At 38.7% G+C, this 10524-nt stretch overlaps 1 protein-coding gene across 1 annotated transcript in view; it reads left to right on the forward strand.

Moving 5' to 3' along the window:
- Window positions 1–10524, forward strand: part of LOC101861027 (ninein) — a gene marked incomplete in the record, with an annotated part of 52443 nt that overhangs the window by 19542 nt on the left and 22377 nt on the right. The window contains 4 exon segments of the mRNA XM_005092835.3: window positions 6914–7088; window positions 7839–7937; window positions 8198–8293; window positions 9579–9673. Of these exon segments, the coding sequence (XP_005092892.2) occupies window positions 6914–7088; window positions 7839–7937; window positions 8198–8293; window positions 9579–9673 (465 nt within the window).

The raw sequence follows: 10524 nt of genomic DNA on the forward strand, positions 1-10524 counted from the left end.
GTGTGTGTGTGTGTGTATGTATGTGTGTGTGTGAAACGATACTGCGTGTGTGTCTGTTTGTGTTTGGGAATGTGTGTGTGTATATGTGTGTGTAAAGGTGGGGGCCGGGGGAGGGGGGATATTGTAGGGTTGTTTTTTTCTGGCGGTTAACTCTTTATGAATGTAGCAGACATACATGTATATTCCAATCAACAGAGGACCAAAGGCAACAATACAACAACAAAATTATAATCGGCGGGCACAAATCAGAAACACAAATTTGAATATTCCACAATAAGCATGTCGTTGTCTGCCTTTATGAGTTTAAAATAAAGCAAGCAGATTTGGAAAATCTGCTTGAATAACATATGTTTCTTGTTTTAAATTCCCTCAAAACAGCGTGTCTTCAAACTTGCAAAATGGGCATCTCATAGAGTCAAATGAGGTTTAAACCACTTGTTGGTCCTCAGGGATACTTATATAATATATATAGGCTACATACACATATATATATATGTATATATATATATATATATATATATATGTATATTCTCTGGCAGTGGGACTGGCGACATGAGTTCTGCCAAAATTGTCCAAGAAAAAAAAGGGTTGTCTTAGACAAGTGGATGTCTTAGTCTTTGTCATTATAATATAGGAATAAAAGGTAAATGCGAAGTGCTCGTTTGTATATAAATAATTAAAATTTTCTCGGACAGGAAGCCATTTGAGCACGTTTGACTGAAAAATGGTGAAATGGTATAGGTTTAACACCCCTATCAACCCTGTTAGGTTATTTAAGAGGCAGTGTGTGACTCGCTTGCTTCATCGTTAACATCTTCATCCGTGTTATCATCTTCACCATTATCGTCTTCCTCATCTTTATTTTTCTTTCTTATTCATACCCCCCTATCACCCAAAAATGAAGAACCTTGAGTTGAAAAAGAGATATCTAGTCACTGATAATTAAAGTAGGATAAGGCTCAATGTTTTTATTGGAGTCATCATCGTCATCATCATCATCACCACCATAGTCGTTATTATTATTATGATTCCTTTTGTTGCTATATCATCACCATCATCATCATCATCATCATCATCATTTTGTTAATATCATTTTTATTATGATTCTTCTATAAACAGTGATGTATAGAAATTATGCAAATGATTTTGAACTGGAGATATTATTGCCATATCAAAATAGCATCGATCTGTTTTCTGATTTTTGCCTACCAGACTATGGCGTATAGATATTTTACGAAACTGAACTTTGTGTGTGTGTGTGTGTGTATGTGTGTGTGTGTGTGTGTGTGTGTGTGTGTGTGTGTGTTTGTGTGTGTGCGTGTGCGTGTGTGTATACTTGCGTGTGTGAGTGCATAAGTGTGTGTTTTGTGTGTGTGTTATGTTTCTGCGTCTGTGTGTATGGGGGGGGGGGGCTGTACTCGTATGAAATAAACAACTAAGTATGTGACCTGAGGATACTTTTTTCACTATGGTAATAGATGCCAGACATACTCAAGTCTTTTTCTTGAATTCACACTCGAAATTTTCTATTTAGTGATTCTTTGAGCAATATCAAAGAAACATATTGGTAAGTTTAACGCACCCTGGTATAGTTCTTACATTTTTAGAACGGTTGTGGACCCTTTTTGGTTTTCTCTATTTTGACGGTTTACCCTTTTTTTCTTTGCCTCAATTAGTGAATAGGTCGGGGAGCACGGTATAGTATGCCTTTGTTTGGAATCCATCACTATGTTCTTGTCTGTAGTGAGGCCCTCTTGCTGAAGCTTTTTTTTTTTAATTCGGCAGGCATGTGTAGATAGTCACGACTGGCATAATGTCACGAAGCATGTATGAGTGTCTGTTTAAGCTAGCTAGAGGACTAGGAGATTTGTTGCTTACTTTTAATTAATTTTGGGGGGGGTAGCCATGTGGATAGACTCATCTTATTATTGCAGTAGAAACACTTTGTTGTTGTTTAGCTCTTTGCCTTTGGTTATTTTAAAGTTTCAGATCAGTTATTCAGTTATATGGATGCTGTTGATTTTTTATTTGTTTTTTGTCTTTTTGTCCGGGGGGGGGGGCTGAAGGTGCCTGTATGATTATATGTAATCGGAAAGGGGGGAAAGGTGGAGTTTGCGTGTATTTGCCTATTAATGAGAGGGTGTAAAATGGAAAAAGGGGGTATATTTTTTGTTTTTAGAAAGGTGTAAAGTGGGTGAAGGTGGTTATAACACATATATATTGAATGCATCTTTTTTCAATATTCCTCTTTTTTTATTTTGGAATATTTTGTTTTTCTTTTTGGTTATTGTGTAGGTTGAAAATGTTATAGTGGTTGTGTTTTGTTGTTTGCTGTGGGTTATTTTGGGGTTGTATTTTGTTGGGGTGGGGGGGGGTTGTTTGTTTGTTTTTTCTTTTTCGGGGGATGTCTTTTGGGGGTGCTATTTACATAGCGGGAGGAGGGGGGTAAAAAGGAGGGGGGTTGGGCTATAGCACACACTATTGGAATCTCCAATCCTCTGTTGATCCTTTCTTTCCAATATCGTTGCATGCTTTCTTAAACTGGAAGGCGTTATTGCTATTTTGGCGTTCTTTATTACTCTTTGCTCGGACACTGTAAGCATACTTGAGTGTGCTCTCGGGCGCTTCCCTGTCGGGCCGTCTCTGGCAGAGAGATACCGGTCTCTGTTTGCAGAACGATTACGGCGCTTGGGTCAAGGGGCCATTGCTCGCTGCGAAGAAGTGTAGATTTAGTCGATCGTAGTTAGCGAGGGATCATGCAAGAACTTTGCTGCGGATTGCAGGGGGAGCCGTCTTGCAAAGTCATTACTGTCGTGGATTCGAGGCTCTGATTTTGTTTTTATTTGGGGGTTTGTTTGTTTTTTGGTAGGGTGTAAGTTTATTTTTGGTTAGGGTTTTTTTCTCGATTCTTTTAAATTTATAAGCTTCAATTTTCAACCGTATTATTTCTTCAGTGCAAAAGGTTTGTTCTAAAACACTACAGTTAAATAAGATAAAATTGTAACTTTATTTTACAATCGTCCTTTAGCCAAAGGGTGATCGTACTTGGATTTCGATGGCACGAGAAGTTCACATCGCTCAGCGCGGTTTTTGTTAGTTTGATTTTGTTTTGTTTTGTCTTGGGGTTTTTGTGGGGGGAGGGGGTTGGGGGGCAGAGCTAATGAAAGATGTATTTCGTATTTGAATTCTGAGTTGTAATTATTATTTTTACTGTTACGGATGTGTCGATATTTTTTGTTGTTGCTTATTTGCGTGGGGTTTTTTTTATTTGAGTATGGAATTTTGTACGGGTTTGTTTGTCTTCTCTTTCATTTCAACAATTCGTTCATTTGTACGCGCAGACCGCTGATGACTTCTTTGCTCACGATGTGTTTTCCTTCACGATCCCAGACGAATGTGGAAGTTGCTGTGGTCTAGCAGTTAGAAAGGAACTCCGTCCGCATACGCAAATTGGAAGTTCGAGTTCGCTTGGGCTCCGATTATTTGTCTCGTTCTGAATCAAATATTTATTTTCTGCTTGGTGCCTCAGCGAGCGGTCTCATGTTTTATCATCGAAATCTCTGAAATTGTGTCTGGTTAGACGGGGAACTTCACCATTTCTCATTTCCTCGAGTACGTGCTTTGTTTTATTATTGTTTGAAAACAGGACTGAAGCACTATATAAATCGATAGTTGAAATGAGACCTATTCGTGCTAGAAGCGAAATGTACCTCGAGAAGTTCTTTTGTCTTTCATTCCACCCTTCCTTGTTTCTTTCATTCCTTCCTCCCTTTTTTAATTGTTTGTTTTTGTTTTTGTCTGCTGTTTTGACTATCACCATGCGTAATGGTGTCCTATTCTGCTCCGTCCAACGATCTCTTACAAATAAACTGCTGATTTCATTTATAGGCTTTTTAGCTGTAACAATTTAACCGAGTTGCCTAATCATTCTACAAGCAACTGATTAGTATATTTTTGTAAAAAAATGTTCGACTTTATATCTCTCCTTTTTTTGCAGTAGAAGAATTCTTAGCTGAAAGCTTTCTTTCGTTTTACAGATGGTTTTTTGTTGTGTTTTTGTTTGTTTGTTTTGTGGGGGTTTTTAATAGAAAATTAAAAACTCTGTGCTCTGAGCCTTTTGTCTAAGAAGCAGCTTACAAATTGGTCTATAAGTGATTTACTTGACTGTATATGAGGCATTCGTTACGTTTTACAGGTTTACATATTATATTTTTGTTGTGGCGTGAAGATTAGAAATTCGTTTTGTTACACACTTTTTAAAAAAATTCTAGTTAGTGCTGGTTTGAACTGTACCTTTTTAGTTTTCATATTGTGCCTATGAACACAATACTGACAAGGTATACTACATAATATGTTTTCAGTATACATCTCATCTAAGCTTTGGTCTGTGTTTAAGATTATCTCTGAACCGTTCGTCAAACTAATAACCCACTTCCTGAAAGCCGGAAGGCCTGTTTTGTGTCTAGTTATTGGAATATTACCTACCTCCTTCTTTCTGGCATGTGCACTAAAACGGTATCACACGAAACAACAGGACTCAATGGAGTTTTCATCACACACTTAACCTCACTTATTTTTTATGCTCGTTTGTCTGTTTGTTTCTTTGTTTGTTTGTTTGTTTGTTTGTTTGTTTGTTTGTTTGTTTGTTTGTTTGTTTGTTTGAAGAAAGTATAAGTATATGGGTTAAACGCCCCTATCAACACTATTATGTTATTTAAAATGTGGAACGTCTGAATTTAACAACCGTCTCCGGTAGGAGTGGTTCAAAGGGGTTGAGAGCCTTGAAAACTCAGCAAAACGATCCGAGTTCAAGGCCACCACTTCTAGGATTGGAACCAGAACCATTCGCTCTGTAGTTCAGCATTATACCAACTGAGCGAACGGGGTGCCCTTTGTTTGTTCGTTTGTTTCTTTGTCTGTCTGTTTGTTTCTTTGTCTGTCTGTTTGTTTATTTGTCTTTGAACTACGCAATATTTGGTCACTTATATCATACAAGGCACACCATATTGATTTGTCACGACTTTTTTTATCTATTCACCTGCCAAATCTGTTTTGTGATCATCAATTATGCATAGCAATATATGATCTTTGTCATAATATAGTTCTTCATTGTGCCTACGTTGATTTAAGTTATTAAATATTTGTATCAAGCACATACTTGCTAGATATTGATGTTCACTTAAGCCAATGCCCAACTTTTTTCTTTTTTAAAACTTATTTTGGATATGTGTGGATTGTGTGTGTGCTACTTTTTGAGCGATGGTAAAATTCCAGCTTTTACTATGTAAAGTGTACTGAAGCTAGTTAATAGTTATCTTCTTTGTGCGCAGCCAGATTTGTCGTCTAGTTTTTCAGCAGCACAAACTTCCTTTACAAGTCCTCTCCTTTTTAACATATTAAATATTTGTATAAAATAACACTAAACTGAGACGAAATAAATGACCCAATCAATATACTACTGTTGTGTTATATAGCTGTGATGGATTTGCTGGGGTTTCGTATATTTGTTATGACTGTAAACAACTGAGCGATGCCGTGCGCCTGCTGAACTGGCTCGCCGCGTGATATTGGCTACCTCAGAGTTACAAAGTTCTGTCTGATATTTTTGCCCGTTTTCAGTGACTTAGACCACGAGGTCAGAAACCTAATCTCCTATCTGCCCTTTCAAAATCGTTAGATTACTCCAAGTCGTTTTCAATGTATTCAAAGAACTGCATTCGAAAAGGTTTGACATATTGTGAAACTCAACATTTCCTACGTTAAATTTCTCAAAATTAGGTACTGAGTAGAGAGAACTTTTGTAATTCTAAGGTAGGGTATTATTATAATAAACTGGCAAACTGAGAATATTTTTGGAAAGTCATGTTATCATGGTCTGTCACAGCAATATTAATTGTTCAGTGTACATAGTCTTGTTTAAGTAAAAATTTTACGGCACTTGTAAACACAATACGGCCACATAAGAGCCGAAGATTAGAGAGTAACAAACGTTAAAATGCAGGGGAGAAAAGTACAATAGATGTTTGATAAGAAAGAAGAACATACCAAACCAGAGCTCCCGCCAACTTCCAGTTGGTGCTGACTTTGTTGTAGCGCGCTATATGTATATTTTGTAAACCAGGATATATCCTGACTTTTCTCATAAATTTTTATTTGTCACGAATGTGTGTATGGGGGGGGGAGTCCATACTGCTGGATTCCACCCCACGCCATGCCATGGACTCAACAGAGAGAGAGCAAATGTCTTTATCTTGAAATGATTAAATCTGTATTCCAACTGACTCCTCGCTACAATCAGAACTGAGAAATGAAACAGTTTTGTAGCAGAAAGAGACAAAAAGTTTGGAAACGGACTTTTGGGAAGAACAAAAAAGAGGAAAATATGGTTGAGGAAGATTGCAAAGAGGATAGGGTCGTGGCATCCCTAAGCAGCGGGAGACAAAAGACAGTGTCAGGGGTGGGGGGGGTCGATCACAAGGCGCTGGTAAGAACTTCGAAGCTGTTAAGAGGCACTCTCAAGAAGGAAGGCAAAGCTCTGAAATGTACGTATTACTTAGAAGTCATACATAATGGTGATGCATTATCAGCAATAGTGATGTAACTTCAAACTCAAACATCTGTCTGTGGGTGGTTGGTGGGTGCTCTGGTGTGGTTTGCTTCTTCTTTCCTATCAAACATCTATCGTCCTTTTCTCCCTTCCTTCTTTTTTATGTTTGTTACTCTCTTGTAACACCTCTATTCTTCTGGCGCTCATATGACCTTGTGCAGTTGCGAGCCCCGTAAACCTCTACTAATACTAACTAAAAAACTCAAACATCTGTCTTGCTCTCTTTCAACACTGAACCACCGTTACCAATCTGCTTTTCATTTTTACTCAAACACAAAACTCCTCTCGACCCATTGACCCTCCCAGGACTGTTGACCAGCGGTACCAGGAGCAGGTGAAGTCCCTGCAGACGGAGCTGGACAAGGAGCGAGAGGCGGGAGCGGCCCAGGCGGCCAGGCTGAGGGGTCAGCTGGAGGAGGCGCAGTCCAGGGCCTCTCACGAGGAGCAGAAGTTGGCGGAGAGGGTGGCCAGGGGACAGAAGGTCAGTGAGTGGGGGGATGAGGGGGGGGGGAGAACGCTGCTTAGCGTTGTTGTTTTCATTTATTATTTTTTTGTTATTGCTATTTTCGTTGCTAGTGCTGTTGTTATCGTTGTAGTTGTTGTTGTGTGTGTGTATAGAGGGGGTTGACGGATTTTGTGGGCAACGGATTAATGATGATTTCTCTATTATGTTGCAACTGTCTGCAAACCCTGCTAAATATGTTGTTGTTGTTGCTGCTGCTGCTGCTGTTGTTTTTGTTGTGTTGTTGTTGCTGTTGTTTTTGTTGTTGTGGGAATGTGTGTGTGTGTATGTGTGTGTGTGTGTGTGTGTGTGTGTGTGTGTGTGTGTGTGTGTGTGTGTGAAGAGAAAGATCCCCGTTGTCAGCCAAACTATTTTTGAGCAACAGGGTGAAAAGGCCAAAAAAGGCGTACCTGGTCAGGAATGTGTTTCCATCAGAAAACACACGTTTAACCATTTATTCTCATAACAAATTGATAGGATTTTTTAATATTTCGAGTCCGAAATGTTTTAATTAATTGTTTTTGTATCATGTACTTCAGCACAGGTAAAAAATGTGTTAAGATATTGGGCCAACATATTGAAGAAAAAATAATTATAGAAAAAGTAATCTTTGATTAAAACTAAAACTAATGAACTTTCTCGTACAAACAAACGAATAAACAAACAAGGCTAAGCCATAGTAATGACCATAAACATGTTCTAAGTGAAAGTTTGTTTAATCTCCCCCAGGATATTTCCCGTCTGGAGAAAGAGCTACTGGAGTCATGTGACCAACAGCAAACTCTGGCCAAGCAGAACGAACAGCTGAAGAATGACTTGCACCAGAAGGTAAATAATTGTACTGCCCCCCTCCCCCTCACTCATTCCCCCCGCTCCCTTGTATTATAATTTTCCATACGCACAAAAATAAACCTGCAACATGGTCCCTTTAAAAAGTTCACCAACTTTATTGATTTTTACATTGTAAAAGTTTACAATGACACTGAGAAACTGTATTTATCTGTCTAATATATATGTCAATATATATATATATATATTAAAATTTGTCCTTTCACGTTAACCAAAACAAACATAATGTTGTCCCACAGTTGGATCTGGTGGACAGGTCAACTGTAGCAGAGGACCACAAGCAAGAACTGATGGAGCTTCAGCAGCAACTGGACAGGAAGCAGGAGGAGACAAAGGTTGGTCAAAGTCAAAGGAAAGAAAGAAAGGATTATGGTACTTTGTTTACCCAACAGTCAATATCACCTTATTGTAACATTTTACAGTGGGAAGTGAATGTTTGTACAGGTGACTTTTGGACAGGTAGCCATTAGAGCAAGTTCGTCTACACTCGATTGTCTTATACAGGTGAATGTCTTGAACAGGTGACTGTTTTGGACCGGCGGCCATTAGAGCAAGTTCCACTGTACACAATTGTCTTAATATGGTGTACTGTACAGGTAATTGTTTTGAACAGGATGCTGTTAGTAGAATAGGCTCAACTGTAATTGACAGCCTGTATAAAAACTCTTTTAATTATAATATCTTAACATGTAACATGAGAGAGCCTTGCTCCTGACAGACCCAGCTGGAGAGCTGTAGTCACAGTTGGCAGCAAATAATAATAATAATAAATGAAATTTACATAGCGCTCAACCCTGATTGAAGTACACTGGCTCTGAGCGCTTTACAATACAGTACAACGTACAACAATAAGACATAACGTTGTTTTCTGACTAAAAGAAAATCACTCCAAATGTTCATCTTATTAATTTAAAAACAGAAACGACTTCAGCTGACATTTGAATGAATCAAAAGATTTTATCTCTCTTAAAGTACTTGGTAAAGCATTCCAGTTCTTGGGGCCTTGGTATTCAAATGCCCTTTCGCCCATTGTTTTAAGTTTCATAGATGGTAAAATAAATTTCTTTTTGTCAGCTGATGACTTTAAACAGCGAGTTGGAATGTGCAGTCTTACAAGATTTGATAAATATGATGGCGCATTATCATTCAAACATTTGTGACATAGGGTGGCCATATTGTACACAATTCTTTTCTCAACAGGAAGCCAATGCAATGTCCGTAAAAGAGGTTTAGCAGAGTCTCGCTTTCTTTTCCATAAAACTGAACGTGAAAATCATATAAAGCTTACGAATAAGAAATGCTAGAACCAAGAGAGAAGCCAGCAAGCTGTGCGTATCTACAAATGAAATTGGTCTCATCGGCCACAGCAGAAGCCACTAATCATCGTGACCTTTAACTCTTCAAATTATTCTATTTTTCTGGAGGAATATTCTCCTCTACAGATGTATTGGTCACAGTCAGACATTGACGGACAAGTTAGTATTACTTGTAACTTACACCAACTCTTCAAATTCTTCTATTTCGCTGGAGAAATATTCTCTTCTGCGAATGTATTGGTATTTGCCAGTCACTGACGGACAAGCTAATACAACTTGTAACTGGCGCCAACTCTGTCTTCAGAAATTGAAAGACGATAATGATGAACTGTTGGCCCAGCTGGAGGAAGTGAGACAGAAACATCAGGCGGTCCAGAGACAGGGTCAGACCATCGACAGGTTAGTTGACTGTTACTCTGGACTTTTCCTTTTGCTTTTAGTTTATTTTGTTTGTTTTATTTTTTGTTTGTTTGGGGAGTGTTAATATAGGTGTTTTAACACCCCCATCAGCACAATTTTAGATCATTTAGGGCGCAGGATTTGGGCCCTGCCTGTCAGGGCCAACCAGGACTGAGAGGGATACAACACCCCAGCAGAAAGACGGAGATACTCAATAAAATTGTCTTCCTACTTGGGAATCAAGCCTCTTGAGTACAATATTGAAGCACTTAAGTGCTGCTCAACAGATGCCAGTATAGAATTGATGAATGATTATTTCTGGTAATAATTTGGTAAATGAATTAATTATAGAATCAATTGAAGCATAGCTTATAAGGTTTTTTTCATTGAAACTTCAAGTGAAAAAGATACAGGGTTGATATCGAAATGTGCGCTGAAAGAGCACCGTTTTCCTGATACTAAATAGGTGTATTTGTTAATAAAAAGTGAAGAAAGGTCAATACTTCAGAGGGGTTTTTATGGGGACTGTTACTGCTGTATATTCAAGCATACAAATTTTGAGTACGTCTTGCTCTGGGACGCCTGATGGGTACTTATCAAGTTTCAGATCTGAGACTGCCATCAGCCATCATGGTCCACCACTCATTTCAGAAGTTACTTATTCTTGATCTACCTCATGTGTTAAGAGATATCAGAGGTGGTTGGCGGGTGCTCTGGTTTGGTTTACTCCTTTTCTTTCCTATCCAACATCCATAATCCTCATCTACCCCCAGTGGGTCGGGGGGATATAAATAGACCCACTGCTTCGTCTGCAGAAGGTGCAACCCCTTCAAAGGCGAGGTGTCGCACAC

Source organism: Aplysia californica, unplaced genomic scaffold (assembly GCF_000002075.1).
Source record: "Aplysia californica isolate F4 #8 unplaced genomic scaffold, AplCal3.0 scaffold00053, whole genome shotgun sequence".
NCBI classification, from domain to species: Eukaryota; Metazoa; Mollusca; class Gastropoda; order Aplysiida; family Aplysiidae; genus Aplysia; species Aplysia californica.